The sequence below is a fragment of the Lactuca sativa genome, chromosome 6 (assembly GCF_002870075.4).
Source record: "Lactuca sativa cultivar Salinas chromosome 6, Lsat_Salinas_v11, whole genome shotgun sequence".
Lineage (NCBI taxonomy): Eukaryota > Viridiplantae > Streptophyta > Magnoliopsida > Asterales > Asteraceae > Lactuca > Lactuca sativa.
In genome coordinates, this window is record NC_056628.2 from 75,992,587 (window position 1) to 76,011,593 (window position 19,007).

Sequence of the window (19,007 nt, forward strand, 5' to 3'; positions counted from 1 at the left end):
GTTATAAAACATATTAAATCTGGGAAAAATATAAAAATAGTTGAAAGGCAACACATGCAAATGCTCCTACAAGTGTTGTGTCTCTACGTGCCTCTTAATAGATGATTCCTGAAAAAGCATGTAAACGAGCGTCAAATATAAAAATAGTTGGTGAGTACTCATAGGTTAAAAATAATATTGGTTTAATGAAACGTAATCAAAGTTTTGATAGAAGTTTCCATAAATAAAAGTACATTGTTAAAATGAGTAAATAAGTTTGTATAAAAAAAGTTTAATGTCATCATGAAGAATAAAGTATGTTGCCCAAAGGAGGTGCAACGTTCATATTCTCATGGGAAATAATGTTCGTTATTAAAATGAGTAACAAGTTTCATTGCTATGATGAGCAAACAAGTTTGTTGTTACAAGGAGCAAACAATTTCATTGCTAAAATAACTACATAAGTTTCTAGTAATGAAAGTTCATTGCTATAATGAGAAAAAAAGTTTGTTGTTATAATAAGTAAATGAGTTTGTATATATATATGAGCAAATAATGAGTTCACAACCAAGCCTATGACTGATGCCTTATCAAGATCTATGTTTATTGTTCCATAGATTATATGGTATCATGCACTCCAGCAATCAGGCGAGTGGGGAGTTGTCAATTTGCATTGGCTCAAAGAGTTAATGGTTGGAGTAAAGTGTAAGGGAAGGGACTTAAGACGTTAAGGCATCTTGTTTCAATTTGCATAGACATACATACCAAAATACAACAATCAAGTTTGATACAAATCAATTTAAATAGAACGAACAATAAATAGTTTTTCGGACATGCGTTTCCACCTAAAAACATATAAACCAAAAATAGGTAGAGTCATGAATACACACATTGCATTGAGATGATGCAAATGGTGCCTTGAACTACATTTCGCTTGTACCACTACCAATTCCTGCAATAATGGTATACATTAGTGACTCTCTAATCGAAATCTAACAGTAATATACTTACTACAACAATAGAATTATGTCAATATTGTGTTAAAATTTAATATTGTTAAGTAAGAAACATTTTTGTATGAAATTTATATTTCTATGAATCAATTTGTTGTATAACAAATTCAAATGGAAATTCTTATTATTGAAATGTTAAAATTTAACATTTTAGGAGGTGTTCCAATGATTAAATATTTAAAAACTAAGTCAATTTAGTTCGAAAATTTCCCAAACTTTGCATTTCAGTTTTAATCGAAGTCAAACACCTTAAGATAAGTTTCCTTGCATTTTTGATTTGTCTAGCTATTTTTTACCATTTTAATTTCTTGAATAAACATAAAATCATGAAAAATACTAAAAACTTAATAAAAACTATCAAACATCTGATTTTGGTTCTAACTGCACTAGAACACTTTCAGATAAAGTTTCATGGATTATAGATATGTATAACCATTTTAACTACATTTAATTCTCTAGATACATAAAACTTCATAAAAATAGCTTAAGAAAATTTCCCAAACTTTGTGCACTACTGTTATAAAACATAGCAAATCTGGGAAAAATATAAAATCTAATTTTCAAACATTTTAACATGATTTTTTTCAGATTTTTGCTTATGTATTCTATCAAAATAGAGATAAATACAAAACAGTTTCAAAAATTCCCCAAACTTTTTGTACTAGTGTTGTTACGTATATAAAAGCTAGGAAAAATATAAAAGTTGGTTGCCAAATAGTTTAGAATAAATAGTAAACTGTTAGGATAATTCCTGAAAGTTTTTGTTTAATTATTTGATATTTTATATAACATGGGAAAAATAACAAGAGTCATTTGTAAACAATGGAGTCCGATTTTCGGATTTATGAATGTTTAATCTTAAGAAAATAGAAATTAAAATAGAGATAAATAGTGTTGTTACGTTGTTACGTATATAAAAGCTAGGAAAAATATAAAAGTTGGTTTTCAAATAGTTTAGAATAAATAAAAGCTAGGAAAAATATAAAATTTGGTTTCCGAATAGTTTAGAATAAATAGTAAACTGTTAGGATAATTCCTGAAAGTTTTTGGTTAATTATTTGATATTTTATATAACATGGGAAAAATAACAAGAGTCATTTGTAAACAGTGGAGTCCAATTTTCGGATTTATGAATGTTTAATCTTAGGAAAATAGAAAAAAATAGCATACAGAAAAGGAAAACCATCCAATTTTTTATAGATCATCCTAAAGTAATATACAATTTTCTGGAAAATGTTCATGAATTTTTTAAGAGTAAAACTATTTTGTCGGATTTTAGTCCATTATAAACACAAAAATCATGGAAAAATATAAATACATTATGAAAAATCCCCAAAATGTCTTTCTAAGTATGAAACATTACCTAGAAGAAGCGAAAATTATTAAATGCTCTTTTAATATCTTGTAACTTGGTTTTATGATTTACTAGATGTAAAACCCGTGTAGTACACGAGTTGATTGAAAAAAATTAAAAAAAGATAAACATCAAGATGTTAACATTAACCTTTTTTAAAATAAAATTTCAAAATAAATATAAAGTAAATGATGAATAAAAATCTATTGAAATAAAAAGACTATTGACATATATTTTTTCCTGTAACTTTATAATTGCAATTTAAATTAATTATGCAAAAAAGATATGAGCAACATTCATTATGTTTGGATTAATGATAATATTATAACGTAAATGAATCACGATTACATCACATTGTTCATAATCCGTTCATTAGAATGAATGCAAATGAATTATGAACCATCGCATTGAATCACTTTTACCATAAATTCCAATATTTAGACTACTTCCAACATAAAAACTATAAGAACCTTCCGATACGATCCATCCAAAATGAACAACAAACAACACAATTACAAATCAAACTGGTGTTTCAAATCATATTATTTGCATAAGAAATCCATACATGATGTTTCAAATAGTTTGAATGAAAAATCCAGAAACGCTTGACAGAGAAAAGAAAAAAAAAATATAGAGGTTACGATCAAAATTTTCACACAATGACACATGGCAATGGCATCATGATTCATGAGTCCTTAATGCGAAGCTCAAGTACAACCCAAACAACTCGTGACTGAAAATTGGGTGTGTTAGATGCCCTTGTTTATGATCAGACTTAGTTTTCCTATAACCAAAATGCTTATAAAAAGCATCCACTACACCTTCAACCACATCTTCTCCGTCATCATCTTTTCTAGTTCAGTAGCCACTTTCACCTACAAATATTATCACGAATAAAAAAGTAAATATAATTCTCTGTTTTACAACTTACAAACAATTCATACTTAATGTTGGTTATAACATGAACTGTATTTCTGAAACCAATTTCTTGAGTGATAACTACTCAAGAGATATTGGAGGGGGTCTCTCGTAGCATGCACATACAGACACGCTTCCCTTAATATATTTTTGATTTCTAAAGAAATGAACCAATGTTGAAGATATTTGAGAAAAATTAGGGATCGCATCAAACGAAAGAATCTTCTAATGTTGAAGATATGTTTCATGAAAGGAATCGGAGAAAAATAAGGTACACAATTGAAAAGAATTAATAGGGAATTTAATGCCCTTTAAGTTTGGCTTAAATATATAAATATTAGGTGGCGTTTTAATGAAAAAGGAAAAACTCCTTAAAATGACATGTAAGCTATAAATAAATCAAAAATTCCCACAAAATTACATGTGGCAAAAGACATGAAAAGATGACAAATGGCAAAATCATCTTTATTTATTAGGAATGATTTGAGTTAATCATAAATAAAATTAAAAATCATAGAAAACAGTAACGAAAATTGATGAAACTTCGTGATAGAAGCTTAGTTACATTAAGGGTCATCCACGCATTTACCCATGATTTGTGGACCTCAGAAAGTATTTTATATGAATTATTGCTCTATGCTTTTGCAATAATTATAATAATTTGAAAAAAATGAATTATTTTCAGAAAATTTACAGATCATCCTATTTTGCTGTTTGGATTCAGGGAAAAATTGAATTTGAACAGAAAAGAAGTTGTAGATATTTATCTGTAAATAAATCCTTCATGAATTTATTTGAAAGCTTTTAACAACAAACTTTGCTCATCTAGCATCTAAGCTTGAAGATCTTCACATGCATGTTGGTTTGAAGACCATTCATGAGTTTGGAATGTTTAAAAGTCGTTTCTAAAAGAAAAATTAGGATGCATGTGGTGATTTTCCACGAAAACGTGTAGAAAAATGCATTTCGTTGATTTTTACTTAGGTTTACGTCATGGGACTTCTCCATATTACCATGCATGATGTTTTTGGTTGAAATCCTACCACCATCATCATCAAAACCGAAGGTGTGTGTGTGCGTGTATGTTTATGGGTTCATGATCTTTACAATAGAATGGTGTAGAAGAAGTAGAAAATGCAAGAAAACATGTAAAGCTTTAAGGAATAGTGAAGTAGATATCGCTTTTACCTTCAAGAATAGCACAAGATGATGAAGATTTCGAGTCTGAGATTGGTTCTTGGACATATTTTCTGGAAATTTTCGTGGGTTTGAGAGAGAGAAAGAGAGAAATGGAGTGGTGGAGGTAGAGAGAAATGAGTGAGAATGAGGGAGGAGGTGGAGTATGAGAGAGAAGAAAAATGATTTAATGTGTGTGTTAGGAAGTGTTTTCTTGGGGAGAGGGGGCCGATTTTTGATGTGTAATATCCCTTTTCTCTTTCATTTCCTTTTTATAAAATTTAAATCTTTTATAAAAGTATCAAATATTTATAAAAGATGTAACCTAACCAAGTTTTTATGCATAAACTTTTGATTTTTAGGTTAATAATTAAGCATATATGTTGAATATTTTAACTTATATATTCCTTGATTTTATAAGAAAATTTTAATCATTATATGAGGTTATTATAAGTTTCATAACCATTTTTATAAAATTTGATATTAGATTTATAAAAATTAAGAATTTTTAATTCTTTTAGGGCTTTAAGGAGTTTATAAGTCTTTGGATATCAAAATAAATTGAATCTTTGAGACTTCAAATTATTTTTGTGTTTCCTAACTCTTATAATTTATTTTTATCTATTTATTAGCATTCTATGTAGCGGTTTCGAGATTCAAGTGAGTTGGATGAATGAAGTATACTAGTCCTTGTTTTTAGTTTGACTTAAGTGTCTATGAGACTTAGACCTAATTTATACCACTAGGTCAAGTGCATTGAAAAGGTGTTCGAGTCAAAGTGGGACCCGAATATGGATAGTCACTACAGTTAAGTAGTTGTAGAATTTACATATCAATGTGAAATTTAAGTACATTATCCATCTTTTCTAATTGTTTCCATGTTTCTAGTAGGTTATAACCTAGCTTCTAGTTACTAAGTCTAGTATGTTTCGTGCCTATACGTGCAACTAAGTTTAGTCAAATCTAGAACCGACACAAATTTTGACGGTTGTCATATATGTTTGAGAAAGGGTTCAACGGGCAGGTAGCTAAACAACATGTTTTGAGGGAGTATTTGTCTTTGGTATCTGACATTGATGAATTCAACATGTATCATATCGTTAATTGATTATAGATTATAATTAAAGGGTAATTAATTATCATTAATATTATCTTTTAGAAATTTAATTTTCAATTGTTTATGTCGCAGATATTCATAGGGGAGAGTAATTTGGGATCAACTATACTAACATCTAATTACTGTATTCAATAAGTTTGACAAGTATAAACATCCAGTGGAACGGAAAGAGAAACAACCTCAAAAAATGACTTACACCCTAAACAACTTGTTATACGCTTTCAAGGTAAGTACATGATTAATAATTTATTATTATTATTATTATTATTATTATTATTATTATTATTATTATTATTATTATTATTATTATTATTATTTTGCTAACATTCTAATAAATGATTTTTTTTCAAATATGGATTCTTGAAACTTTTCTTGTGAGCAATTTGTTTTGATACTCGATAAGAGAATGTTATCCCTCTGGTTATTGCATGGTCGAAACTAAGGCCTTTACAAAAGACTGGGTACAACCAGTTTATAAAAACAAAAAATGTATGGTTACTTATATATTTTAACATTTTCTTTTATATGTATAATATATGTTTATTTATAGTTTTATAATTTTTTTTAGAAGGATAATAGACTTCTAAAGAACTTGGAGCCGACAAAACTAAGAGTTGAGTTGAATGGTGGATTGTTAGCTCAGCATGGATAAATCGCCCTGATTTTCCTTACATTGAAGTTCATAGGGCACCTTCCCTAACATCATCACCCAAACGCACAACTACCCATAAGCATCGACAAAAGAAGGCACAAATAGATGTTCCAACTCACCTGCCATCACCACGGTCGTCGTTCTCTAAACCATCAATTGATAGGGACCAAATCATTACTAGCTTGAAAAACGAGGTCCATCAATTGCAAAATGAGTTCATTCAATGGTGCATATAAGGTCACATGATAACCGTTTAGTAGAGCATAATGCCACTTCAACCATGCTTACTTATTAATAACACTCCCGAAGACGATGTTAGTACCTCGAAGGAGGTAGAGGTACATTGTTAATTATTTCACTCCCATACAATTTTTATTTAACTTTATGGTCCTTATGCTTTTGCAACATTTATCATTAAACACTATTGAACAGTACAACCACTTATCATTCAAGATTCTGGTACCACATAGTACAATGACATGTGGGAGCATGATTATGGGTCAGACACGCCTAACCAACCGCTGAATATCACGGCCTTGAGCAGCCATCTCCACATATTCAATCTTTAGATTTAAAAGAGATTCCACATGATGAATACAAAACGCCTGCAACAGCATCTCTTAGGCGTTCTATGCACCAAAAAGTTGTGTCCATATGGTATAACTCTCCATGGATACAAAAGAAAAGGAAATGTGTTGAACGCCAACAACCCACACCGTTCGAAAATCTTTTAGAACCTACCATACACAGTATATATAAAGAATAAGATGGTTTTCTATTGTTTGCTCTCCGTTTTTTATGGTATTGTGACGATTGAATTTTAGATGCGCTTACAGGCGGATACTCACTTATGCCGGCTGGAATGCGATGTAAGTTACATAAGTATGAGCTCATTACGTACTACGCTTCGAATAACAATACTTACTTTATTGCAATTTTTTTAATTATCATCACATCATGATGTGGATCTCATGGTTGTGTCGTTAGCTTTCTACACTGATGTATTTGACTGGAGTGATATGGTTGACAAATTGATTTACCCAACTCGGGTAGACTGTGATACGATAAAATTGTGTTCGGATTACATTACCTAAGTAATATTAATTTATAATATAATTTTATTTGATGATTAATTATTTCTATCTTTTTTTTTTTGTGTGTGTGTGTATATATATATATATATATATATATATATATATATATATATATATATATATATATCCACATCAATATATCACTTACTCACTAGTTTTTTCGGTGCTCTTGGTTTGAATACATTCAAAATGACTATATACGATAGTCAATGGAAGTCTGACTACTTCTCAGAAAATACGGATTGGTTCATGCTAGGAGAGCCCGCATCCACAGATTACTAGTGAGTATCAAGTAATGGGGTACCGAACCAACCGATGTAATCCCACTTGAGACTTTCAACATAACCCTCGAAAAGGACTCGGACAAACCACTACAGATTTATAGTACATGGGATTGTGTGGTGTTTTTGTGTTGGTTCTTGAACATGATGATTGTCGGGAAATCATATTTTATAAGGGTAAAAGCAATGATTGGGCTATGTCATATCATAAACGACAGACAAAATTTTTTCAGGGTACAAAGTCAAAGATCATTTGAACATTGTAATATAACTTTAAACAAATCCCTTCAGTTAATGTATTTACTAGTTTTTGTTCGTTTTAAGATTACATTTTCATTCTACATTTTATAAAATTTGAACTTTTTCAAAAAGAACAAAATACACTTTACACATATAAAATAAAAATTTATTCCGAAACAACTGTTCGAACTCCTAATGTAGCATTCTGGATACCTCTCCAAAATGTTATATTTCGGAAAAAGTGGTTATTTTACTAAAGAAATTTGTCACCTTTTTTAAATAGTGCATTTATAAGGGTTAGTTTACCCAAATTCATTTTTTTCCTTTAACATGGTTGGTTCTTGTGGTTTCGATATTTTTGGCCATTATATTTAGCACCGTTACAAATACATCATGAAATGTCTAGAAAATGACAAATTTGTAATTTTACTTTGTATTTTTATTTAAAGTTTTACAATAAGGACAATTTATATAAATGTACAAAGATCTTATGGTAAATAATATAAAATCCCAATCCCACCTGTCTATCCAAACGCAAAGTGCTAATGATATATATATATATATATATATATATATATATATATATATATATATATATATATATAGAGAGAGAGAGAGAGAGAGAGAGAGAGAGAGAGAGAAAGATGAATGAAGACGAAAAGGAGGCGAATCAAAGCTTCGACCTTGAGTGGTCATCACACCTTATCTCACCCATAGGGAGCACATCATTTGGTTTGAACCCGAAGAAACAAAAACCTAAACAAAATCGAAAACAAATTAAGACCAAACTAAATTTGATATTCGATTTCTCGTTTGGTTTAAGACCTAACCGAATATGAATTTGATTTATGGCTTCACTAGTACATAAATGACTTTAGGAGTCACTATAGACATTTTATGAAGGGTTTTTTTCATTAAATGTGTAAGGAAAGGTTTCACGATTAATGATAAGTTATGGTGACATTTCTTTATGTTGACTATAACCAATAAAAACCGTTACTACATGAAATCCGTCCCCATAGGCTTCCAATTTTTGTAATTTTACAATCGTTGTTTTATAAATGTCACCAAAAAACTATTTCTCATCAGAAGTTATTTTGTTTTAATTATTATCCCTGGCTTCTAATGTCAAAACTTTTTTGTTTTTTCATGACAACTGTTCACTTTTAGTCACTCATTTTTTTTTGTTTCTCATGACTACTGGTGACTTTCAATCTTACATTTTCATTTCTCAATATTAATCATGTCTTGTCCTCCTTTGACATTGACTCTTGATGTAGATAGCGAATGAGCATCGGTTCGCTCATCAGTTATTGTTGAGTCATGAGAGTGCATTGGTTCTTCCAGTATTTGATTATCTTCAACATTGACCACAACATCAATAGCCATGTCAGGTATACCAAAGAGTAAATCAAAATAAATATCGAAAGTAAGCATTTCCTCATTTTCCCAAGAAAGAATGGGCTTTTTTGAAAATTATTGTTCAACCCTTTTGACATAGTAATCATCAAATGTAAAATTGGAAGTTCCTTCAACTTTTCTAGTTCGTTTGTTCATCACCCTATATGCGACAGAGTTATGTGACTATCCCAAGAAGATTCCTTCATCATCTTTCAACTGAATTTTTTTAAAAAATTAACTTTGACATTCACGAAGAAACATCAACAACTAAAAACCTCAAAAAATTGATATTAGGTTACATTTTATAGTGATTCATAAGGTGTGATGTTAAAGCGTCAATGAATGAATGAGCGATTTTATGTAAAGCATGTTGTAGAAACTGATTTTGCCCAAAAATATTAAGGTATCTTTGCATAAGTGAGCACCATCCTATCCACTTCGCACAATGAACAATTTCTCCTTTCGAGAACACCGTTTTCTTGTGGTGTGTAAGGAGATAAAAAGTTATAAGAGATTCCCAAATTCATCATAAAATGAATCCAAAGCTGGATTCTTAAACTCAATTCCATTATTGCTTTTGATCCTACGAACTTTCTTCTTCAAACTCAATTCGGTGTTTTTGATAAAGTGGATCATCACTCGAGTTGTTTCTGATTTCAATCTAAGAAAAAAAACCCAAGTAAACCGTGAAAAAATTATCGAAAATACAAGTATGTACTTTTTTTATTGGGAGACTCAATAGTTGAAGGACCACCCAAGTCGATGTCTAGAAGTTCCAACGATTTGACAATATTTGAATCAATTGTGATTGGATAACCTTGACGATGTTGTTTTCCCTATTCGAGAGAGCCCGCTTCTATTCCAATATTTAAATTGTAGAGGCCCACAAACGTATGGGAAGCTTAACTTTACCATGTGAATTTGGAAAGTCGAGCACTACCCATAACCTAGCCGATTCATGAGCAAGTATAAACCTAATGCCATATTCCTTCTACTCAAAGCTTAGGTTTCCATGAATTAAAACCTACTTGATTGGCAATTCATTTGTCAAACAATTTGGTAACTTATCTAAAAGGAAATAAGGAAGAATTACTGATGAAAGTGGTAAGTTTTTATTTTGGGATGACTTTGTGATATTCGATATGGAAGAAGACATCGAAGTGCCAAATATACTTGGAAGACCATTTTTAGCATCGTGTGAGCTTTACTAGATATCCGTGATTTGAATCTAACACTTAGAGTTGGATGTGAATGTACTGTAATTGGTATTGACCAATCAACAAAGCGCTCAATGGTTTTCAGTTATGAAATATTTTTTTATGGATTTTTTGATGATTAACTTGATAGGGAGTTAGAAGATTTGAAAGATGACGAGTTCGATAGTATGATGACACTAGGAGAGGAGTCATGAGATGTTGTGCAAGATATCCGAGAACTAGAAAGGCTAATCAAGGACGAAGACCTGAACGACAATAAAAAACAATTCACCTTTTGAAAAAAGCAGCGCATCTAATGTTTTTACGCGTCGCATAATGAACATCCATTGCGAGCAGATGCATTCCATTGCATTGATGACACATGTTTACTGAAGATACTAGTTGTCTAGTTTTGAAGACTTCACAAGTTCTGACTCGTTGTCACAATGAGGTAATTGGTGGTTGTAGTGATGAAAATTATATTACCAAGATGATGATTGGCTTTGAAGAATCTAGGACGACAGTTACTGCAAACTTTGGGACCCATAAAGACCATTCAAAAGAATGGCATAAGGCAAAGCAGAAAAGCAACAAGATTTTTGACCCATGTAAAAATGTGTACAATAGAAAGCAATGAAGTTCATTCAAAAGGATGGTAATAACTGGAAGAACCTCATCTTTGGTTTTATTTTTCTTTTTAGTATTTTTTTTTATTTGTTTTGAATAGATTTTCACTCTTGATAATCAAATATTTCTTCAATGTGTTCTCTAGTTTTGTTGTTCATTCAAGTGTGGGGTATTTTCTACAAGAGAAGGCATTGACAAAACTTTATAGGTGGGGTTATTTGGAAATTTGGAGCACCGTGTATGTTTTAAATGAGTGGAAATTGTTTGAAAGAGGGAGAGTGGTTGAATGCAGGACGTAACGAGTGTGTGATCAATATGGGTTGAGTCTGATTTTCTCAAAGCACTGTGAATCTATTCTAACAAAAGAACACGACATGTGTACAACCATTAAGTGTCACATTTTTCTTTTTGTCAAGAAGGGAACTCGCATGAAGATAATATGTGACACATTGATCTTTACTGCTCGTCCCATTCATGATTGTTATCATAACTAGATCAATACACTCAATGCCCTATGACATGCATCAATCATATCTGTTCGCCGCGCACTTACTATGACCACCTTACAAAATTCTAAATTTTACTGCCAAAATTTCCAATTTATTCAAATTAAGTGTATCGTACCTGCAGCCCTAGATATTGTCTTTGCAAATTTTGTTGGATGAATAGTAGTTTTGTCCACCAAAGGTAAAAATTTCAATCTTGCCACTAATATCCTAGGGGAGGCTAATCTTTTTTATCCTTTTTTATTATTTTAATTGTGCATACAATGAAAGAATCATATGATTTAAATGTATGGTATGGATTCGAAAATTAGGAAAATTCATGCAAGTTGATATTTTGGCATAAAAGTTGAAATTTTCCTTTAAAAGTATTCCAAACGGGTTGTGTTTACCGGTGTCATATGCAATTATTAGAAACAAGCCCTAAGGTTTTGTTTCAACTTTATGTTATTGTTATAGTAGTTGTTAGACCTATGTATTACATGGATTAATTTTAAAAGAAAGTTAAATATAAATGTCAAAATATTTGAGAACTTCGAATTTATAAGAAACTAAGAAAAATAATGAATTATTATGATACAAATGATTTTTATCTTTTAAATTTAAACAAATAATTTAAATAAAGAAAAGAAACTAATGAGCTTTAATTTTAGGTATTTTGAAATTAAAAGGTAAGTTTATTAATGAAACTGATATCCATTTATTATTACATTTATTGTAATTATTACATTAAAATATTATGTGAAATTTAATAAAATATAGAAACTCATAAAATGTCATGTGGAAAAAAATTAATTTAAAATAATCATAAAATGACATTTGGCAAATTGAATGATAGTGTGACAAGTGGCAAAAAAAACTTTTATTTATGAGAGAGGATATGCGGCGACTGGTATTTTAGTGAAACCCTTATCCGAAAATGGGTATTTGTGTAATTTGAGGGATACATCAAATTCTTAAATTTTGGCGTAAATAATCCACTTGAAAATTAATTTTAGTTATGGATTTTTGACTAAGTTTTGACCAATATAGGTTCAAGATAAGTCCTTTAAGGTTTTGCTAGGCCATCTTCAATGCATTGAACTCGTATGAGTTTAATGGATTGACACACACACACATAATATATATATATATATATATATATATATATATATATATATATATATATATATATACCAACTCACTATATAATTTTACATATAAAACTCTACACTATATTCAACTCATATAAGTTTAATGGATTAATACATGTACATTCCACTCATTATATGTGTGTGTGAGGAGAGAGAGTTTAGAGTTTAATGGGGATTTAACTCTCCATTCTATTGAATGCCATGCCATTAACCCACAATGAGGATTTTGAGTTTAATGGGATTCAACTCCCCGTTCAACACTCCATTCAACTTCCAATTGGAGATGGCCTTAGTTACCTATTATTATTTAGTTAATATAGGTTACATATGGACTCAATATGTGGCATTTAAACTATGTTTAGGTCCACCAAAATATGATCTGTATCCATTCCACCTAACGCCTATTGACTCATATCAGAATGGGGAAGTACTCTCTTACATGGCTTTCAAAGAAATTTATAGATTTCCTTTCATTATTAAATGTGTGTATATGTTTGTGTGTGTGTGTGTGTGTGTATATATATATATAGGGATGGTTCAATCGAGAATATTTCTTATTGTGAAAACATTTGACAACAAATATCACCACCCATCACTATCACCACCACTCAACACCACCACCCCGACCCACCACCTATCACAATCACCACCACCCGCCGCCACCACCCCATCACAACCACCACCCACCTCCACCACTCATCACTACCACCCACCCACTATTATGACCACCACTCGCCATAACCGCCAACTACCACCCATTACCCATCACCACAACCACCCGCCACCACCACCCCTACCCACCCACCACTACTACCTATCACCACCACCACCCACCTCCACCACTCATCATCACCACCCACACCAACCACCCACCAAGTCAACCACTACCTACCACCATCACCACCGACCACCATCCCAACCATCACCCAACAAAACCACCATACACCACCACCACCCATGACCCACTACTATCCTACACTATTCACCACATATCACAAGAACCAATCACCACCACCTCACCCATAACCCACCGAAACCACCACCACCACCCATAACTATCAGTACTACTTACCACCCACCACCATCATTACTACACACCACCACCCCCCACCACCCACCTCTACCATCAACCACCAACACCCGTCACTACCACCAATCACCACCCACCCGCCATCTTTCTTCACCACCACTTGCCTCCACCATCCATGACCACCACTCGCCGGCACCAGCACCCATCACCCACCCGAACCCCCACCACCACCACCACCTACCAATCACCACCAACCACTACCACCAACTTCTAACACCACCTCTACCACTAACCACCACCACCCACCATACCTAGCACCACCACCACTACCCACCACCACATATGATTTATGTGGAAATTATTTGTTTTTCGTGTTCTTGAATCAATAGTGGTTCTTGTGTACATAGTTACATGTTATTATATATGTATTTCATCACATATAATATCAAGTGATGAAATTCATTTTTAATCTATATAAATCATATGTGATTAGATAAATATAATCACGTATGAATAGGCGTATTTAATCAAATATAATTAAATATGCTAAAGACCAATTATTGAATCGAGAACACGATATTGAATCTTCTCCACATAAATCATATGTAATTCAATAGTTATTCTCGTGTATTTAAATACATATAATAACATAAATCATATGTGATTATATATATATATATATATATATATATATATATATATATTTAATCACATAAATCATATATGATTTAGCTAATATAATCACATGTGATTAAATGTATTCAATAACAAATGAATGATGTACACAAGTTATAACTCTTGAATCGAAAAAAGTAAATGAATGTTGCGCACATAAATCATATTGATTAGATACATATAATCACATGTAGTTAAATACATGAGAAAAATTATTTAATCGATAACACAAAAATGAAACTCGCCCACATAAATCATATATGGTTATATGTATTTAATAAAATATGATTTATATAGACAATATTCATTTACGTGTTTTCAATTCAATAGGTGGTCTCGTGTATTTAATCGATTATGATTATATATATTTTTTCACAAATGATTTTTGTGGATAAGATTCATTTTCTTATTTCTTGGTTCAATAGTTTTTACATGAATATAATCACATGTGATTATATGTTTCTAATCACATATGACTTATTTGGATAACATTCGTTTTTACCCCTATAAATTATATGTAATTAGATACATATAATCACATTTGACTGAATCAAGAAAAGGAAAATGTATTTTCTCTACATAAATCATATGTAATTAAACACATATAATCACATGTGATTATATGAATTTAATCAAATATGATTTGTGTGGGCACTATTCATTTATTAGTAGAAACATATAATAACATGTGAATAAAATATGATTAATATTGACAAATAAAAACTATTAAATAGAGAAAGCGAAAACGAATAATGTCCATATAAATCATATGTGGTTAGATACACATAATTACATGTGATTAAATATATCAGAAAAATATATTGCATCGGAAATGTGAAAACTAATTATGTACATATAAATCGTATGTGATTGGATACATATAATCACATGTGTTTATATGTATCAAATCATAGATGATTTATAAGGTAAATATCAATTTTTGCTTTCTTGATTGAATAGTTGTTTAATATAATTAATCACATGTGATTATGTGTATCTAACCACATATGATTTATATGGACAAAATTCATTTTCACATTATCTGTTGAATATTTTTCTAATTTGTTTAACCACATGTCATTATATGTATTTCATCACATATAATTAATCTGGACAAGATTTGTTTTCGCATTCTCAATTCAGTAGTTGTTCTCAAGATATAGTAAGTTATATAAATATGAATATAATGTTAACCATATTAATTTTTTACATTAAATAAAGATGAATATATGAATATAAATATAAATATAAATATAAAAATATATATATATATATATATATATATATATATATATATATATATATATATATATATATATATAACAGGATTTATTTTTCGATCTTCATATTCTCAAGATAATAGATTAAGACACATGTAACTTATAAAGCTAGAGAATTATATAATTAAAAAAATCTAACTATATTAGTTCATTTTCGTTTAATAAAAGTTTGCTATTTTAAAATATTAAAATAATATTTAAAACACTAAAATGATGATGGTGTAAATTATATATATATATATATATATATATATATATATATATATATATATATATATATATATATATATATTAATGAATGAATAGGTTTATTCTATTATTGACAAGTGTAATAATATTAGAACTTCTCATCAACATTATATGTCACCTATCATGCCATTTTTCAACCTATTAATTATCAGTTCCAAATTTGAAAAATTAAAATTTTTATTCTAATTACAATAAATTAATAATTGATTCTCCATTATAAATTTCAAATTTCAAAATTTTCCATTCTAATTATATTAAATTAATAAAATTGGATTTAAAAATAAAATAAAATTAATACAGATTATAAGGTGAAATAACTTCATATAATTATTTAAATCAATGATTATAATTTTATATAACTAAAAAAAAGTATATCTTAAGGAATAATTTATTTATTATAGTTGATTAATAATTTTGATTTTTAATATGAAAGTTAATTTATTTAATATTATAATCGTGGTTCTCACGGGTTATAAACTAATATATATATATATATATATATATATATATATATATATATATATATATATATATATATATATATATATATATATATATATATATATATATATATATATATATATATATATATATACACACACATTAAAGGGATCTAAATGAAAAGTTGAAAATTAAATGATTAATTTGATTCAACATACATTCAATGAAAATAACATATTTAACTATAAGGGTTTCCCTAAAAAAGTTGAAAAGTTAACAGGCGTAACATATATTAATGTTATAAGTCAAGGACCTTAAGTGAAAGTAATAGATAGATGGATTAGACATTTGGACGCAAACTTTATGTTGTGCACGAATTGCATTTAGGAGGGCCCATTATTTAACAAGAAGCTTGATATAATACGTGGAAAAAGTGCAGGAAATAAGTTTTTTTTTTCTCGTTTTTGTCTTTGTCTGATTTGATTTAGCATGGAGAACATCCTGATTTTTCTGCCAAGGTGTTGAAATTGCTTAGGTTCTCATCTTTTTCTTGTATTCTGTTGATTAACCCAATATTTACTCTTTTTTGTTTTTCACGTTCAATCATACAACTACTTTCCACTCCCCCTCATCAAATACGAATTCTAGTGCAGATGTGGTCATCATCATCATCTTCAACAAGCCATCACCATCATCGTCGCCATTGTTAGACCACCATTGCAGAGCTGAAGGAAATACGAAAGAGTAGCTCTTCATTCTCGATTTTTGTGGCTGTATAACATTTCAACGAAAGAGGGGACCAGATCCGACTGTTTTCTTCTTCGGATCCGACGAAACGAGATCTGATGACCTCTAAACGAGAACTGGCGGCCGGAAAGCGAGAACAGTAATCTAGACCAGATCAAGAATCCTTAACCTGGAGAGCAGGGAGGTAGTTCAGAAAGAGGAGATAGATTGAGATGGTTTATGAAGAGGAAAGGCGGAAGGAGGTTGTTTTTTACAGTACTAGGAGTAGAGGTGGAGGAAATATGGTCCGACAAAGGCAATATAGTGGTGTTACGGTGGCTGTACGGTTGTTCGGTGGTTTTTGTGGTTCTATAACTTCAAATAAGAGGAGATTAAATACATAAGTTTCAATGGTAGGGGAGGGTTAGGTTTTAGGTGGGTAGGTGGAGAGGGATTTTGTGTAATAATAAATAATAAATCCATTAGCAGTTTAGATGTATAGCAATTTTATGGCTAAAATTTGTTTTCAATTGTTCTCATTTGGAGGAAATATGGTCCGACAAAGGCAATATAGTGGTGTGACGGCGGCTGTCCGGTTGTTCGGTGGTTTTTGTGGTTCTATAACTTCAAATAAGAGGAGATAGAATACATAAGTTTCAATGGTAGAGGAGGGTAAGGTTTTAGGTGGGTAGGTGGAGAGGGATTTTGTGTAATAATAAATAATAAATCCATTAGTAGTTTTGATGTATAGCAATTTTATGGCCGAAATTTGTTTTGAACTTTTCTCATTTGAATATATATATATATATATATATATATATATATATATATATATATATATATATATATATATATATATAGGGTTAGGTTAATGTGAGACAAGACAATTTTGTGAGATAGGAGGACAAGATCTGAACCATTCATCTATTGTTATCAAGAACGGAGATCAAATAACTTGGAGGCGGTGGTGTTTTTGTAAATAGATGGAACTTTGGGATTAACTCTTAGACACAGAGGGGTAATATTGTAACCTTTTAATTAACATTCTGCAATCACGATTCAAACAGAAATGCTTCTCATTCTTCTCCACACCAAAAACCTCTCATTCATGTAAAATCCTATCTCAACTCGTTCCATATTTCTACGCGATTGCATAGATATTTCTTTCATTCTAAACCCTAGAAAACATATTCATCATGCTCAATTTTCATCTCTTTCTACTTTGGCATCTTGTTTCCAATTTTCATTTGTTTCAGATTTCATCACGAAAAACCACTAGAACAATCACAAAAATGGCTCATTCTACACAAGCAAAATCCGATTAAACACCCAGTCAATCTCCACTTCGCATTTTGCTACTTATCAAAAGGTGTAATTAGATGCAATAATCTAGAAAAACCCATCAATAAAACCCTAGCTTCTTATTCGATAGGAAGGCATCAAAAACCCTAAAAATCGCAATAGTCAAAGAGATTTCAAGCTCCAATACAACAATTTGAAGGTTTTTTTCTTCTAATCGAGCATCAATCATGGCTCACTCTACTAAAATCGACTCAAATTCTGGCTCTCATTTGTGTGTGATTTGCTAAAAGTAGCTGATTCTCAATTAAAGGCTTTGAATCTAAGTTTTCAAACATAAAACTTCCCCTGATGACTTAAAAGATCCAGAACCTAAGGAAATTACATCTATTGCAGGTATTTTAGGTTTCAATAATTGATAAATCATTTTTATTTTGGGTAATGTCTTAATAATATTTGATTTGCTTATTTGGTGAATTATAGATTTAATTTTAACAGTTGATTTGGTGATTAATGACATGATCTAATACTAAATTAGCATAATATGGGTTGATATGTTAGTATCCTATGTATGTTTATATGATTTTGATTTGTATATGATATTGATTTATATAAATCTGTGG

The 19,007-nt window shown here is 30.4% G+C and overlaps 1 protein-coding gene and 1 pseudogene across 1 annotated transcript; one reads left to right on the forward strand and one right to left on the reverse strand.

Moving 5' to 3' along the window:
• Nucleotides 1–13,216: 13,216 nt before the first annotated feature.
• LOC128126812 (leucine-rich repeat extensin-like protein 3) lies at nucleotides 13,217–13,645 on the forward strand. Its single transcript, XM_052764944.1, has one exon. It carries the CDS (start codon nucleotides 13,217–13,219, stop codon nucleotides 13,643–13,645), a length of 429 nt encoding a protein of 142 aa, XP_052620904.1.
• A 185-nt stretch (nucleotides 13,646–13,830) lies between these two features.
• LOC111890126 (uncharacterized) overlaps nucleotides 13,831–19,007 on the reverse strand; it is an 82,428-nt pseudogene continuing 77,251 nt past the window's right edge.

Coding starts and splice junctions, on each gene's coding strand:
- LOC128126812 (XM_052764944.1), top strand. CDS start 13,217: ATGGTTCAATCGAGAATATTTCTTATTGTGAAAACATTTGACAACAAA.